At 35.2% G+C, this 18694-nt stretch overlaps 1 protein-coding gene across 1 annotated transcript in view; it reads right to left on the reverse strand.

Annotated features, from left to right (window-relative positions):
* The window catches only part of LOC119068825 (lachesin), a 61703-nt gene that overhangs the window by 23583 nt on the left and 19426 nt on the right, over window positions 1-18694 (reverse strand). The window contains exons 2-4 of the mRNA XM_037172597.1: window positions 7111-7220; window positions 4314-4482; window positions 4189-4205 (exon numbers count right to left, since the gene is read on the reverse strand). Coding sequence (XP_037028492.1) covers window positions 4189-4205; window positions 4314-4482; window positions 7111-7220 — 296 coding nt within the window. The remainder of the gene's footprint in view (window positions 1-4188; window positions 4206-4313; window positions 4483-7110; window positions 7221-18694) is intronic.

The raw sequence follows: 18694 nt of genomic DNA on the forward strand, positions 1-18694 counted from the left end.
AGGATTTTTTTGTTGCAAATGACTCAGGAGGACCACCTGAATCGATTACTGTGTACCCGCCGAAAATCGCTGATGGCTTGTTTTCATGTTTCATACAACTTGGTTGAAGTTTTGGCGAATTGACTCTTAAGTTTTTAATGTTGGAGCTCGTTCAGAAACGATTTTTTCTTCACTGAGTTTCGTTCAGTTAACGATGACAGGTGTAACTGTGAGGTTAGATTTCTCACGATGTATTTTGGTCGTGAAATGTTACCCAAATGTCATGAAACTTCGGTGAAGTGAATTTACAATGGATGTGTTGTGGTCTGCGGATATAAATCATTTCGATTTCTGTGGACCATTTGATGAATCGATATGCCAGCGTCGACAGTTCAAGAACAGAGAGTTTCCGATATCAAATCGATCTGACACCGACCTAACAGAACATTTTCTGACTTTTTATTGCGTCGAATGAATTCTGACACGGCAGAGTAAAAGTAACCTAGGCAGGAGCGCTTGTTTGACTAGGGACCTGAATAATCTAGTAGCCCTATGTTTTTTGCGAATTAAATTTTTCAACTTATGTCAGTGTTCATTTGAGTTCATTTTCATACAGTGCATTAGGTCCCTCATTTGACGTTTCAATAATGAACCGCTCCTGCCAGGTTTACTTTTACTCCGCCGTGATTCTGAATAATGGATGAGTGATGTTCGTCATGGTCAAATAAATTTCTAAGAAACAAAATAGTTCTGTTGTCAGTTGTTTGTGGCACCTCCTTCCTCTTCATTTCGTATATAAGTTCCGTTCCCCTCCACTTTCGGTCTAGTAAGTTTGTCCGTTAAGGTAAGTTAAGGACGCAAGTGAGTATCACTGTAAAGTTGAGAAATTTTTGCCGATTACCACCAGCCACAGTGCCTTTTATAAGGATTTTTCACTGGGGTGCACAACTTTCCGAAGGGCCCAATTTTTTTCTCGAAAGGGCCCTCACAAAAAAGCCGACGTTTATCATAAAATTTACATTTTTTGTTTTCTGTTTCCGGCACCTCTTCAGCGCCCTGGGCTTCGTATTACAGCTACCATTTCCAGCACCCCATTTCTTATTCCCAGCGCCCTTGGCTTAGCACATAGGCTAAGCCGGCACTGTCGTTAACAGCTGTGAAGGTAGGTCAGACCTCCCACTGAATTTTTCGGACAATTTTCATTAAAATTTCAGACATTTTCTACGAAGATTTCGGACTAATAGTGCGCTTGGGTATGGGTAATTGGTGGGCATAATTTGATAATCGATAGCAAATTCAATCGGACGCGATGATTTTTATTTGAGTCGTTGTTTCTAACGTGATTTGAAGGGTCGCATCATTGGTCGATGTATGCGCCGAGGTGCGCTTTGTGAATTCGAATAATGAAACTTTTGGATTACAGCGAATGAAAATTTTGAATCGCAGCGCAAAGTTTTAAGAAACGATGTGGCAATTAAGTTCACTGGACGGATTTATAAAAAGTGGGGTGCACTGGGGTGCATTTATCAAAAGTGTGGTGCACTGATAGGGGACTGGGGTGCACTTTTCCTCCGACTTTGTATGTTAAAAAAGGCTCTGACCAGCCAGGTATGGAAGATCAAAAAAATGTTAGACCTATTTTGGGGCCTAGGCACCAAGGCCTAACTAGGCATATATAAAGAAGTCCCGGAAAAAAATAGCACCGATTTCGGTCAGTCGAAATTCAAAAGAATCCCTCTGTGGGAATGTAAACATAAACAGAAAATTAACTCGTAACTTTCACTAACGTATCTGAACGGCAAACGTCAGACAACTGTTAGTGTAACATTAAACGAATCGTCAAATCTTCACTGAGTGAAGAAAAAATCGTTCCTGAACGAGCTCTTGGTATAATGCAACTGCGTTCCGTTGTTCACGGAAAAAAAAAAGAAATATTCAATACCAATTTAATGTAAAAAATTGGTATCGAATATATAAATATTTGTGGCGAATATATTAGATAAACATTTGTAGCAAATAATTAACTATATTCGTTACAAATATATAAATATTTGTCCGAAATATATTTAATTATTTGCCACAAATATTTTTTTAATAATTCGTCATAAATAATTAAATATATTTGTAACAAATATTTACATATTTGCTACAAATATTTATATATTTGTAACGAATATATTTTGAAATAATTTGTCACAAATAATTAAATATAATTGTGACAAGCAAATTACCTGAAATTTTGTGACAAATATAAATATATTTGTCACAACTATAAATATATTTCTAGCAAACAATTCTTTCCAAATCTTTTTTTTCCGTGTTCAATACGTTGTCCGTTACAATCTGTTCTGATGCTTAATAATTTAAGTTAGCTTTCGTGTAGTTATTGCACTCGGCTTCGCGTAAGATGAACCCAATTTACAAAAAAAGGTTTTCATTGTTTTCCTGTTGTGGAAATAGATTTCGCTTTATTCCGGACAATTTCGATAAATCTCTTAAATTGTCCAAATTTAGAATGAATTGAAGGGAATCAGGCCTGTAGGCACAATTTTTGAACTTTATAGTGTGGACTTTTGTGATTTTTATGGTGCTTTATAGATTGTGGAGTTGAGCACTACTTCACAGGACCGTCAATGATTGACGCTGTCGGCAAGTCGTTCTTCTGTCACCTCACCTCACACGAACAATATTTTCATGGACTCTACCGCAGTGCAATCGATGATTTTTGCTAGAGTTAACAATCTATTCTGACCCTTAATTTACATGCTTTTGTAAATGTAAAAATTCATTGCATATTTAACTTGGGCTAAAAGTCACGTTGTTATGTGAAGGACTGTTACAAAAAACTATTTTGATTCCATTTTCATCATAAAATCTACATAATTAATCGGTAAATGGTGGTTTTCCTCGATTTTCGGTCATTTAATCAATTTATGTTAATTTGATGTGTTAAAACGCCGAAGAAATTTGAACTGTGGATGGAAATAATTTTGTTCAATTTTGTAGACCTGCTGTCGAAATTGTCTTGCTTCAGAAAAGAAATTAGTTTTTTCAGTTAGACAGTTACACAATGAAATTGAATTACAAAATCAGAAGAATTTTGCTATTCTTGAATTTTTCATCGATTCGAGAGACTGATTAGATTATGGTTGCATGCATCCCACACAATCCACAATATTGCTTTAGAATCTAAATTTCATTGTTAAGTTTGAACCGAAAACAGAGTTTCAATGCAGTCGTAAAACATGTTTATTACACTCAGTAAATCAAAATTACTTCTAAGAAACAACAAGAATCTGCAAACTTTATGGAATAGGTAATTTGTCTACACATTACCCATACCCCTTCTACAGTTTTATTACACTTTGATCGAGTCGTAACGGAAAACTTGTTTAAAGTTTTTAGTGCTTACAGCATTTTTGGAGTTTCATGCCCGAAAATCATCAACAGCAATTTACGTATAATAGACTGAGTGCTGCACCGCGGCACAGAATCGCATTTCTATTAAATTCGAATATCACACAAATTGTCATAATTCAAATGCTTCATGATCGAATCAAACATTATGCAACCGGCGAGATAATGTTGTGTATGTTATGCAACATTTTCGAATATTTGTATTTATTTGTCTCGGTCGACATACTAGCTGAACAGATAATTATTAATTGAAACTATCGGTACAAGCAGTGTATACACACATAGATGAATTTATTCCACAAAATATTCATGTCTTTAAATATCATATATTTGTGGGTAGCACTTTGCACATTCGTCGCATTTTACATATTATTGCATGCATGTATGGTAATGTGGGACACAAAATTCATCTACACCACAATAACTCCGTAACTTACAACAGTTCTGTTTTGAATATAATTTCGTCATCATCGCTATTATACTAACAAACTAGCTGTAACTTTTCTTGTCTTTATGTCTGGTCGACAGCAACCCCAAAAATATACACAGCATAAATTTTCGCTAACACCATTACATAATACCATAAAGGAAAAGTTTAATTTTTTTTACTTAGTTATGTAGTTTGTCTCATCGTCGTATTCATTCAAGTCTAGGCTTGGTTTGCACAATGACACAAAACCTATGTTATATGTACTCGTCTATGTATACTACACTATAACATAACATATCCTATTATACGTGATTCTGTTTGTATGTTCATAATACATTTTCGTACCCAAAAGCCAAACTTACCTGACTTTTCATGGGATCTGTGTTGTTGGTGATAGGGCGACAAAATAGAAAGAGAGAGGGAGAGAAGTAGAGAGTGAGAAAAACAATATAAATCTTTGGTTGATCAATAAAATAAACTTATTTACCTGTATTTAGTTGACACATGTAACCTCCACGATCATCTTCGGTAACAGATTTAATGTGAAGATTCCATGTATTCAAATCGGAATGAGTGACACTAACTCGTGGGTTGTGAGTTATGACATGCTCGTGAATTGCTTGAATAGCTTTCGTGTCTGCTTTCACCCAACCTACCTGTGGTATAGAAAATTCATTCAAGAGAAAATTTTAGTACATTGTATGCAAAGACTCAAATAATGGAAGAAGATATATAACAAGCGTCTATTTAATGATAATCAAATAGCATGTACACCACCGAGATGTATACCGATTTGATGTAGCTGGATGAATAAGTGTATATAGGGAAGCAGTACGGGGAATATGATAGCATAATGGTAATGCATTTAAAAAATAATAGAGCAACGTTGATGACTATGTCTTTCACGCCACAGTGAACAAAACTACGTTAGAATGTTTTTTCTTCTTCCTCATCTATTCGATGTTTCTTTAACCGACAAATATTGTTGAAAATATGGACGGGGACGTGAACTGTGGTACACACATATGGTTGTGGAATGGGGGTGTTCAAGAAAACTTGACGGTTCAAACAAATTTGGGACAATTATGACCGTTTTTGCGTGTCGCAAGGAACGAGTTAGAATTTCAATAATGTTGCGTGACGTCATTTGTGTACGACCCCTTTGGTGAATCAAATTAACCTCTTGGGTAAATACGAGCCATGTTCCAAGTACATGACGAATCTAATACTTCAAAGATTAAGTTCAATTTAGCTATGAAGTAGCCTCAGGGAACATTTTAGACAATTCTTTTCAATTTTTGAAACATTTTCCTACTTTTCCAATATAAAAACATTTTCGGAAAAATGGGGAAAATTTTGTGTAAAAGCTGGAAAATGTAGGAAGAATTAGTAAAAAATAGTCCACGCCTTCTATACATAGTTCGAGACTATAAGAAGGCAGCTTAATTTGTAATAAGAATCTGTAGCTTTCCACCGTAGATTCATCTATCCGTAATCAATTCTAAGACTCTAAGAGAGCGCTCATAAATGCATCTGCGTTTGGGGAACCGACACATTAGCTAGAAATTCCGATATAACTTGTTTGACCTAAATTTGACCTGTTTCTGGCCTTAAGAAGAATTTAAAGGTTTTTTGAGAGAAAATTTCCAAATATTATTCCAATAGTATGGTTTCCACTCAACAAAAAGTACTCCGTGAGAGAGCCGTGAGAGAGCCGTGAGAGAGCAAGCTGTCAAATAAACAAAGAAAAAATTGAAAAAATTCAATTTTGTCTCTCACACGGAGTGCTTTTTTGCAAGCATTGGTTGATCTTTTGCTGTATATGACAGTAGTATATAGTATTTATAGTTAGAAGTAGGGATTCGAAGGTTACATTTCTCTTTGGTTATCTAGCCTGAGACTAATCAATTCAATTTCAGTTTAACATTAGAACTGGCGGCCATTTTTCCGAGTGACTTATTCACTCAATTAAATGTGAAATTATTAAGTTTATAAAATCCACAAACTTGGAGATATTAAGCTCTGATTATAGAATTATTAACTAAATGCCAACGGCAAGAACAACTGCTAGACTGAGGTGCTATAACATATATTAAAATTGAATCGATCAATGCAGTCTGCTTCCACTTCCCACAAGCACAGGTAGCAGGCACGTAATTTCAGTTCTCTTTTTTTTGACTGATATTTATTCGCCCAGACTCTACTCTCTACAGGCCAATGTAAAACGTAAAACGAAATTAAATCCGTTAAAAGGAGCATCAACAATCATCATTTCAATGTTGAAAAGAACGAACTTATTAATTAAACCTTCTTAGTCACATCTTTCGGCGTGGAGTGTTTTGTTCCCCAAAAACGTTTCACTATATCAAATCGTAATATAGAGAGAAAGAGCATTTTATTTCATCTTGATGCTATACACCCCGGATTAAAGCAATATTTTTACGCTGATCTTTTATTTTTCTGTTATTATGGTTTATTTTCCGTATTTCTGGAGTATAACATAAATCAGGGTAGGGCACAAAGACAACGAACATACACATTTTACATCATCATTATCAATAACAATCATCGTTTGTCATTCTTGTCGACCAAATACTTTTCTGTACGAGTAAATAATCCATAACGTGTACTTACTATACATGAAAATACAAAGCAGAGAATACTGTAGACACAGTACATTTTACCACTTGAAATGTCATCGCACATGACAATAAAATAATCCGAGCTGAAGGATAGAAAAATAGATAAAATATGATGGAAAACGAAGTCAACCAACGGTATAACAACTAAACGATACCCCTTATAGTCGTTTTTTGTTTATCTGCAAATTTTTCATTACATAAATCAAACAACGATTCATAACGGAAGTTTAATGCGTCGAGCATAATCGAATCGATGTGAGGGGTATACAAATTCAAATAAATATAGAATTGTACGTTTATTGTAAATACGTTAACTCATAGGTAAATGTATGAAGACATATAACCGCGACATTTTCTTAAATAAAAATGTATACCAAAAGGAGTCATTACATCATTTACTGTGCATGTCATGTATAAAATGCTTTACAACCGAGCAAAAAAAAACATTTTCTATTTTTAACCCGAAAGTTATTGTTTTATCCAGACAAGCATCGTTATAAAGGAATCTCAGTTTCTATAGTTACCAATCCTAAGCGCTATACAAATGAATGTTTTTCCTTTTAAGCTGTTACAATACTCTGACTTTTTTTTTAGAATTTTAAAGCAGAAAGATCCGATTAATAGAAATTACATTGTACTCACCCGATATCCTCCTAAGTGTCGTACGTGACATGTAAAAGTTGCATCTCGTCCAACGGCTACAGATATATTTACAATTGGCTCAGCAAATTCCGGTTGACCCGCTATGACGTCTGCAAATAAATTGAAAAAAAAAATGAAACATCTCGTTCGGTTTAAGAATATGATTACATGTTGCACGTCGCTATGAGATTTATTTGAAATGATGAACGTTGCTGATTGATGTGGTACAATGTACCACTGGTACTAGTACATACATGATTAAAATATGTAAACCTGGAAATACTTGGAGGATTGTTTTTTTATGCGGTTAATGGAACAACAAATAGTTAAACTTAAATTTTAATGTAAATGGGATTGTTCCCATAAATATAAGTCGGTTAAGGAACGACTTTTGCATGACAGGCCTATTATCAGTTACAGTTACACTTTTGTCCAGCACGGTCGATTTTTAATTTACCTCTACAACAATTTACCTCTCCGCAACGTGCAGCGGTTTTTACAATTTTGCTTATGAGCAGTTATTCATTTTGTTTCATTAAATTAATAAAATTCTATAGTGGATAGTTACAAGCAAAATAAGAATGTTGCTGACCCCAGCAGCACAAAGAGAAGTGGTGATGTGAAAAGACCAAGAAATCAAGTAGACAGTACTCCCTCACCTCCGAAGGTAAATGATAAGAGATCAAGGATATCCAAAGAACACACTGAAATAGACTCACTGATATTCTTCAAAAACAAGTTGTATCAAATGAATCTACCTTAGATCAATAAGTCAGCCCCTAATATGGGCAACGAAAATAAACAAGTTCAACCCGATAGTAACGATTCTTCAAACAATGTATAGTGTTTCAACGAAAAACTCATTCGATGTGTTAACGAACAAACCAAATCAACCAGAAAATTCCAAACCAAAACAGCAAAGTCAACGAAAAAATACTAAATTGCCTCCGATTACAATTGTAGGTGCATTGAACTTTAATAGTGCCGTAAAAATCTTACGTGAAACGTATGCTAATATAGAATACTCGATCAAGTACATGTCCATTGGTACTAAAATACAGTTAAATAACAGTGACGTGTATAACAAATTTAAAAACTTGCTCTGTGCAAATTCCATTGAATTCTTTTCACATGACGTAGACCCAGAAAAATATGATAAATTTGTCCTGAGTGGTATCACCAGAACTACTACTCAAAACATCATTGAATCACTCAAAATCTATCAGATAGAACCAGTGGAAGTGAGAGAAATTCTACCCAAAAACAAAAAATTTGACAACGAGGGATCGTATATCGTCTCATTCAAACAACGTTCAATTAATATAGCTAGCCTCAACAAAGTTAGAATTGATTACACCATTCCTAATTGGCGCCCCTTTCTAAGGAAGTCAAATAATATCACGCAGTGCAGACGATGCCAGCGTTATGGCCATGGGATGCCTCATGTAATCTCAACATTAAATGTGCTATTTGTGGACTCGACCACATTGCAGATCAGCGCAACAGCCCAATTAAAAAATGTGTGAACTGCAAAGGAGATGATGAATCAACATCACCTGAGTGCCCTAATAGTAAGGATGAACTCCTTATGAGGAAAAAACTCTCATCGTCAAACAATTGTTCTACTGAGCCATCAAATGTTCCGGTCAAAAACCATATAAACTTCCCAGCTTTAGAGAATAAATCAACTACTGTCTAAAGAACACCAACAGAAAACACTGCAAGCACCATAGACTGGTCAAGTATCCCAATAAAACTGAGGGAGAATTTGCTAACCGCGCCAACAATGACAAATTTAAGATCGAAGATATTGGTCCTATATAATGGAAGATCTACTCAACGGTCTAAGTTTATGTCAAAACAAACAAAACCAGCTCATCGTGATGTTCCAGATTTCAACCAAATTGATTTATAGTTGCTCGCCGTGATCCCAACGGGTGTATAAATTATAATGTGTAAATAGTCCTAGTTTTTAAGTTCAATCATTGGAAGTTTTTTTTTATTTTTTTTATGTTCTTCTGCCTATGCACTAGAAGTGTATTTCTTTAATGAACTATATTCCATAACAAAATAAAGACATTTTTAAAGTTTGAAAAGCTGCACCCTAGCTGACCACTTGAATCTGCTCCTAGATTACACAAACACAATGTAACCTGAGTGATTTTAATAAAAGTTTTATTTACAAAAAAATGAAAGGCCCTATTTGCAAATTCTGTAAGAATCACTTATACAGCGGCGACTAAAGACGAAAAAAAGTTGAGAAAACTCAACCGATTTTAATTTTTTGCCTGAAAATAGTCAAGTTTGACGTCGTAGATGCTATTGGCACGTCATTTCGCCTGCGAATAGTCTTTATGAAAGGAAAAATGCTATTGGCAGGCGACTGTCAAAAGTATCTTTAATAATAATTTGGCTATTGGCAGGCGCCTGCGAATAGTCACACCGAAAATTGAATTGGGCCGTTAGACTGAGACCGTACGGCCACACTAACGTTATGGATGCACAAGGTTTACGTATGCAGAACGTGTGCGGTTCGAGCAGGGCTAACGTCGAAGCAGCTGCTACGTTTCCCCCATGTTTTACTTTTTGTTGGTCAATCAATTTCCTTTAATTTTGTGCAAGATTGGCCTGCAACAAACTAACTACCTCAAGCTCCGGATCATTAACTCCATATCGACACGTTAATAGATCCCAGGCTTCTATTCCTCACTTTATACTTCGGTATGTAAACACACACTGAGACCGTCGCATCATTCACGTCAATAAATGGTCGTTTGCGGACACAGTGCGTTTGAATTGAACTTAAATAAGAGTGAGATGTAACTCAATTTGTTTTCTTTATTATTGTTCCTCGTGTTAAATAAAATCTTTCTTTTGAGCAAAAAAAAAGTTGGTCATAGGCGGAGACTTTTTCCAGTTAGAGCACTTCGAAGCGTAGGTCAACTGTTATAATAAGAGTTTTACCTGCATTTTTAGATCGGAAATAGTTTCCTATGATGATTTTGTTATTTTGTCACATGGATGACATCATACTTTTACAATGATCTCACACAAGCCTGACTTCAAAATTACCAGTTACATCTCACTCTTACTTAAGTCCAATTCAAACGCACTGTCCATTTATCCATTTCATAGACGTTCAACGTCAATCCCGTGTAACAGTGTATGTATTCACTAATGAAATCAGACACTTCCAGCGATAAGTGAAAATCGTTAAATTTTAACATAAAAATGCAAACGCATTAAATATACCCACAAACTACATGACAACAAAGTTTATAAAATAACTTTACCACCACAGGCATAACGTCCAAGCCACGAAATAATAATTACTCTTTGTTTTAAATAATAATAAAAAAATTGCTAATGATTACATTGATACAACAGCATAATGTGTAGCTTCCATAAATGCTTTGTTTTTCGGGAAAATGGTTGTTTTTCATCCGATTGTGTTCTTTGTGTATATAAACACTTGCAAAGTGTGGTGTGGTGTTATAATAGTTCTATTATATGTGGGGGTACAATTTTAATTCCATATTTTGTCCGCCCGAAACGTGTAAATTTTGAAATTTATAGTTTGCACCTGTTTTCTTGTTTCATATGTCAACGAATGAATCGTCGTATGTAAAGAGAATATAATGTGTTGAAAAGTTACTCTCTCCTTTTGTTTGTCGGTGTTACAATTTTGATATTTTATATATTATGCTATGGTTATACGACACAATTTTCATAGTGTTTGAAAAATGTGAGAAGAATTTTCAAAGGAAAAACGTATAAAGTGAAAGTTTTGCAGCAGGTGCTCGCGACGTGTGTATTTTTTTCGTTTTGTCATTCTGTTTTGTTTTTTTTTTTGCCGTTTCTAATCGCACGTGCGAATAGCACCTTATATATAGGCTATTGGCCAGCGAGTGCGAATATCATTTTATAGGCTATTCGCCCGCTTGCGAATAGTGTCTTAAGGACAATTCACACGCGAGAAACTGGACCGGTTTTCATATACTGTATGTACGATTTCTGAAAATTAAAAAGTTTTGAATAGAAGAACAATGGGTATGAAGGTCGGTGCACACTTTTATGTGGACGGACGGCATAGAAAAATATATATTGTAAGTTCCTATATACTTTGCCGATTCGCACAATGAAGCAAACACCTTGTAGAAGGATGAATTCAGTAAGATCGAACCAAGCACCGCCTTTAAACATGGAAACATGAAAGTAGGATCGAAGATCGAACCGAGTACCGTCCTTAAACAATTCGTAGAAGGATGAATTCAGAGTGACGAACCATACTCCTTACCAACACAATTTGTATAAGGATGACTTCATTAATGATTGAACCAAAACGGTTTGTAAGGAAGGAATTCAGTAAGATCGAACCAAACAGTAAAGTATTATACAGGGACTATTCGTACAATGCACATCAAATTGAATAAACATGAAGCGTTCAAAATCTAAAAAGAAATCATTCGCGGGGACATAGCCTATTAGATGCTATTCGCACACGCAGGCAAATAATTTATAAGGTGCTATTCGGCCACGCAGGCAAATAGTCACGACGTTTTTTTTACTCCATGTGTGTGTAAAAAGTCGTGATTATTTATTTATTTACTTTATGTAATCGGATGTTAGCGGGTAGGTATAGAATGTAACAGTCAAAATATTTGGTAAGTTGGGGTGGGTAGAGAGTTTTTCGTCGTTTTGCAGCATTGAATTCAGGCAAATACTATTTATTTATAAATGTTATACCCAATTGTGGGTGTAATATCAAATTAAAAACACACATTAAATAAGATCGACTGACCATTGAACTTCTATCAGTTTCACTTTCATAAAAAAACCTACGAAGAGCGTACGCAATATAACTTTTACTCCATAAATGTCATATATGTTGAAACGATAACATATGTCTACATATAGCTCAATATAGCCTAAAACACCACACATACATAACCAATTACTTTTCTCTTGACAGAAATTCTTTAAGTACCATTTTTACCAAGTTATGTCCATTTTCTTAAATTCAGTATGGCGGCCGGTGGCCATTTTGTTAGGCATCTTGCAATAGTACCACTGCATTACGTTCATCATTATCTTTTAAATTAATGAACATTGAACATCCAATGTCTGCGTTCTCCCTATATTTTATAACATTTCAGTCACAACTTTTGCTGAACCCCCCTACATTCCTAAGAAGCAGACGCGATTTTTGAATGACGCCAAAATGATTCGAGTTCGATTCCCACGTTAGAAAAGTTCCACACTGAATGATTCGTATGATGAAACCCAAGTACGATTAATTTGTATATAGCCTCCATTAAGGTGTGATGTTAGTTACGTGCATCGCTATAATATACTGTAGATAATGAGACACGAAGAACGAAATTTCGGAAATATAGCACACATACAAGTGCAAAAAATACGAATCACAACACAAAACGAAGAGAAAAAGGAAATTGAGAAATGCAAGGTTTCAATTATTTTCAAATATTTGTATGATATTATTTCGCGCGCTTTTTCAAAACGTAAGTTACGTTACACATACATCCATGTGATCTTTCCGCATAAAGTTGCTTTGACATTACTTATCTACCCTATAATCGATGGTCACGTGTCTAACTTTCCTCAGAGAGTGCTTGCATAATAAATTTTAAAAAATAACGCTACGCACACTACAACACATTTCGTATTTTACTTTGGCTTCACTTTGTTTACAAAATCGTGTTTGGTACTGCAAGTCTATTGTTATATGTCTATGTTCGTATCTTTCAATTCGAAATACCAACACTTTTCACCTTTCAATAAAAGCTTACAGGAACTGCATTTTCCGGAAAGTAACATCAGATGGGATACCGTTTGAAAATTGTATGCCATAAGATACCTTCCCTTTATCCTAACTGTAACATTGAATGTAAAACATTTTGCGTGATAAAATTAATGAATAGTCTAGTCATTTTATGGTTGTAAATAATGTAACAAACCAGAAACTTTATGAAAAGGTTACACATCATTTCATCATTGCATTCAATACCATTGCCACAATCTTTGATCCAACTTTACCTAAAAACAAATTTCGGAATACATTGGTGAAGCTATCTGCTTTTGCAATTCGATCATTTCGTTCGGCTTTAACGTTGATCTTCGTTCCTGATTGAACTATGTCCATGGCAATACGTTTAGCGTTTCTCTCTTTGTGTTTTATGCACTTCTTTCTAACCTACATGAAATTCTAAAATGTTTGCCCTATAAACGGAACATGAACACCTCTATTAACCATATCCTAATCTCGTTGATTTAAGCACCTACTAGTCGATGTAGTGAATTAAACTTACTCGTGCAAGTTTGATTAAACATCAGATGCAGTTTTAATTTTAAAACTATAATTCTCAACCTCCACCTTCAACATGTTAGCATGAAAATAAATAGAATGAATAAAACTAAAATCGATAAACTATTTCAAATAAGATTTCTGCCTAATGTTGAAGTGCGAACATACATTCCAACTTGCACGAATTTATAAACCTGCAGGTGGATAGTTAATGTAACATCGATCTACATTTGAAATCTTTATTTAATAGTTTTTATTTATCGTATGGCGTTTACAATCAACAATCAACAATCACAGGTTGTAATAAACTAAATCATCAAAAAGAATCGTCAAATGTTCAAACATTGAGATCAAGATTCAACAGCTCCCTCATCTAAACGGTTTAGCCCCTCTAGGCCACCTAAAAACTTCCTGATCGGGCAGTCGTTCACTATATGATCCATAGTTTGGTCCGGTGAGCCACAGTCGCATGCCATTGATTAAGTTAAATTCCATCGAAACAGGAAATGTGCGGCGTTTCCGTGACCGGTTCTTATGCGGTTCAAACGAACCCATGCTTTACGTGGAAGGTGGTTTTTCGTTGGGATCGCTGACTAGTTCACTGTGTCTCACATAACCGTTGTTTTAATAGTTGTTTTACGTGTATGGATTTTGTGATGGCTATGATTAGAATGAATAAATGAATTAAGAATTGCAAAATTTTCTGCTTTATGTAACGTCAAAATTAAAATATTCGAATTATTACCTTCTGCCTTTTGCCATTGGCTCACTCAAATTTTATTCTGTCGCCCTCGTTAAATGTTTGGTTTCTAACTTCATTTTTTATAGCTGTGTTGGTCATATGATTTCATATATAAAGAAGATATAATCTGACTGGATAGAGAGCATAAACTTGTACCCAATGTATTCACTTACTTTTCCACAAAAGTTCATCTATCTGGACATAATAATGCTTATACAGTAACTAAACAAAAAAAAATCGGATGAGCTGCGGGAAACGCTAAACGTTGGACTAAAAACCATAAATGTATTGAGAATAGAGCTAGATGAAAATATTTAATAAATTGTTTCACTGATTTCATAAGAATTGCAGCTCAATTTGACAAGATTTTTTTACAAATAATTAGAAGATATTAACTACTTCTAATAAATGGTTTAAAGTTTCGACAACTTATAATGAGAGCTTTCACACTCGAATTTTCTGAAAGAGAATTTTTCCAGAATTTTCGAGACTTTCAAGAAACGAGTTTCTGTAGATTCTTGATCTTGTAAATTCTCGAAATTCATGAAATCATGGATTCGAGAATTTTCAAGAATTTTAATAATTTTCTAGAACTTTGAGAATTAAAGGGAATTCACGAAAATAGGCTCTGTTTTAAACTAAATAGCTTCGAACCTACTAAAAATCTCATTTCAAGTCTTGACTGTTTATTAAATTTCCCCGATGGAACTGGACCCATTTCATCTCATACGATTTAGTTCATTTAGTCGAAAAAATGCGGCACCTCTTAGTTGTACTTATCATCGACAAACAAAAAAGAAAACTCAACTTTATTCAACAACTATAATTATCGTTTCCCGTTACTCTCCAGCAATACAGAAATAGCATAAATCCATTTTCTTCGCCATTAAATTTGATAACACAATAACAATTTTACAATTCGTGCACTTTATCTGTGCATTGTCATAGATGATCAAATATGTGATGGCTTAACAACAGATACGAATTTTCTCCATTATTTCACGAAAAATACCATAGGTTTACTGTTGTGCATTCTTTTCACTCTTTTATACTCTTACCAGTATATTTTTCCCTTCTGGACTGTCTTTGTGCCATTCCTTTTGGCTGGATATTTTATGTTTCTGTCTCAGAATAACAATAAAAATTTAACAAACACATCGTTCATTTGGGAAATGCTCTAGACTTAAGGATTCCCCAAACCAAATATATCCATCTGAATTCTCTCATTTCATCCCTCCGTAAAATACCTCTACTCATATGAAGAACCAAAATACAATAGTACAGCGTTACAAGAAAGCATACAGCATATAAAACATTAAGAAATACAATGCCATAAAAAGCTTGACTATTATAGCACAGTGACACTTTCGTTTTTGGATATGGAGACGGAATATGGGTTTATTTGATAATAAATTACATTGAAAATTGGTCTGTGAAGAGCTCGTAAAATAACAAAGTTTTATTATTATTAAATATTTCTTTAAAATCTGGCACTAATGGCTTTATACTGTTATTAGGTTTTTTTCTTCTTCTTCTCTCTCTCTCTCTCTCTCTCTCTCTCTCTGTTTGTTTGCTTTAACATGGGATTTACGTTTTGGATTACAATATTTAAAGGTTTTATGGTGAGCGGGAGGATTTATGGTCGCGAAGAGTTTTGCAGTTTTTTTTATGAATGGTTAGGTTTTATTATACTTAGTAACGTTCGAACTGAGAGAGAGCAGAGCATAATTTTCTCTGTTTGCACCTAATATCCATTAATTTTTTTTTTCTTTAGGTTATCTTTGGCTGTTAAAATTAATTACTTTCAGCTAATGAACATACTTAACATTTTATTAATTTAAATACCCGAACAATTTTGTTTTAATGATTCTTCCAAGTAATATTTGCCCATAAATGTTTCCCTTCCATTATGCATTTTTTTCTAAAATATTTTATGTACTGATTAATATTGATTGACTATCGCAGGCATCAAGAAATCGCCGAAGAATGGAATAAACAAATTCCAATATAGAATGTCAACAGTCAGAAGCATCAGCAGAGAAAAATATGGCGCTTGTTGAGAAACACGTTGTCATTTCTCCAACATGTGCTGATGTAGTCCTTTCCAACGAAGCGACGTTGCACATGACAGTGACGTTCGAAGAAAATGGCCTCTAAACTTCCATCACAATCACGAGACGAAATAATCGAACAGCAATGTAAAGAAAAAAAATGCTAAATATCAGCCAATCAACAGCACTTTGAGAGAAATTTGTAGCAACTATGAATTTCTACGAATCGATCAAGACAAAGCAGTAGTAGCAGCATTGAAAAAGAGATTCCAGACGAACTGCGATGATAACACTAATGTTGTTGATGAACCTAATATATGGGTGACAGGAACGAACTATCGATTAACCCCAATAAGACAAAGATGATTCTATTCAACAGAAAACAAAAAATTTCAGGAATCAAAGTACCAACAATAAAAGGGGTACCTATCCTACATGTTTTCAAAGTGAAGTATCTAGGCATTATCTTAGACTACAGGTTGCTATGGATCGATAACTTAGATGAAAGACTACAAAAAGCAACTATCGCAATATGGCAATAATGTAGGAAAGCATATGGAAAATCATGTGGCCTATCTCCTAAAGTAATGTTTTGGATTTACCGTAATCAGACCGACCCTAACGTACGCCTCCTTCCTCTGGAACCATATTTGCAACAATTAACAGGTGTTAAAAAAAAACTCAACAAATTCCAAAGAATGGCATGTAAAGCAATAACAGGATCTTGGAAATCAACACCAACCGCAGCACTTGAAGCAATCATCAACCTAACCACTTTAAATATATACAATGAAACAGAAGCCTTATGCACCTTAAGTAGAATAACTAGACAGCAGAGTATCAGAGAAACTGAGCATTCTAAAATCTGGTTTGTAACTCTGAAAATGGAGCCGTCTTTAGCTATGCCGTCTGACAAGATAATAACCAAATACATTTTCGAAAGGAAGTTTAACATCAGGATCCCATGTAGGGAAGAATGGCAGGCCGGTAGCCTAAAAATAGAGGATAAGGTAATATACACAGATGGTTATCTTATTAAGAAATTGGCAGGAGCGGTAGTGTACTGCAACGAACCCAAAACTGAAACATCCATCCCTTTGGGACAATACTCATCTATCTTCTTAGCAGAGGTAAGAGCTATAATAGAATGTTGCCACTTCATCACTGGTGATATGACAAACGAACAAAAAATAGCAATATGCACAGACAGCCAAAGCGCAATAAAGGCCCTATCATCTCATCGCTTCACATCAGCTCTAACAGTAGAATGCTTACAAATCCTAAATAGTATATCCACAACAAAAAGTATCGATCTCATTTGGGTACCCGGCCACAGCAACATCGAGGGTAACGAAATCGCAGACAAACTTGCTAAAATTAGGAGCAACAAACATATTAGTTGGCCTGAACCAGTCAGCGGAATGCCACACTCGCATTCCAGAAATATCGTAAACACAATAAGAGCAAACAAGTTTAGAAGCCACTGGCTTACTGTCCCCACTTGTCGTCAGGCAAAGAGCTGTATAAAGAAACTCTAAATTTCTACTGAACGTCAGCCGAACGAGACTAAAAATATTTACTGGCGTAACTACGGGACACTTCGGTTTTAATAAGCACTTAACTACAATAGGAAAGCGAACTGATCCAAGCTGCGATCTGTGTGGCCACAGCTGATGCACTTCCGCTGCGAATGTCCGGCTTTTATAACAAAAAGAAGGATTCACTTAGATGGGTACACTATCAGGTATGACCTTATTAAAAACTTACATCCAAAAGACATCCTGAACTTCATTGCGGTGGCCCCCGTGCGTGTTTTACTCAGTAAAACGGATGCATTTAATAAAAAAAATGGCCTAATTACGGCCAACAGTGTCGCTGGAGTGCAATTTTGACCAAAAACCTACTGGTTGTGGTCGTTTGTTCCTTGTTCCTTGTGAGTGTGCAAGACTGGAGATGTTTTCATCTTGACTATCGGCACATCGATTCACGAAATCCAGAGCCTTGTTTAAGATCAATTCATGCAGTGTTGGCGTTCTTGTACAGTGTCGAGTTACTGATATAAGTAGAGCTTCCTTGTTTCCTCCTCGTGTTGGTAGTTGCTCGTAATATTTTTGTTTCTAACAGCGTTGAACAGACGGTCTAATTATTATGTAGAACATAATTTTGATATCGCAGCCAAACGACGACAAAATTTCTTATCAATATGTGCGTGCTGGTAACAATCGATACAAATATATGTTTTCGTTTTTTTTAAAGAATATTTAGCATCACCAGCGACTACATCCAGTAAGTTTGTGAAAAAATAATGTCACCAGCCTATGGACGGTATTTGTGTTTTTTTTGGTGTAACCTCAGAAACAAATCAGAATCGGCCAAGAACACCAGGACTGGTAATGTAAAAGCTTGACTTTGACAGTACGTTTACAAATAAAAAAAGTCGCACGCGCTGGATTCGATCCGGGGACC

Source organism: Bradysia coprophila (genome assembly GCF_014529535.1).
Source record: "Bradysia coprophila strain Holo2 chromosome X unlocalized genomic scaffold, BU_Bcop_v1 contig_20, whole genome shotgun sequence".
In the NCBI taxonomy this organism is placed as follows: Eukaryota; Metazoa; Arthropoda; class Insecta; order Diptera; family Sciaridae; genus Bradysia; species Bradysia coprophila.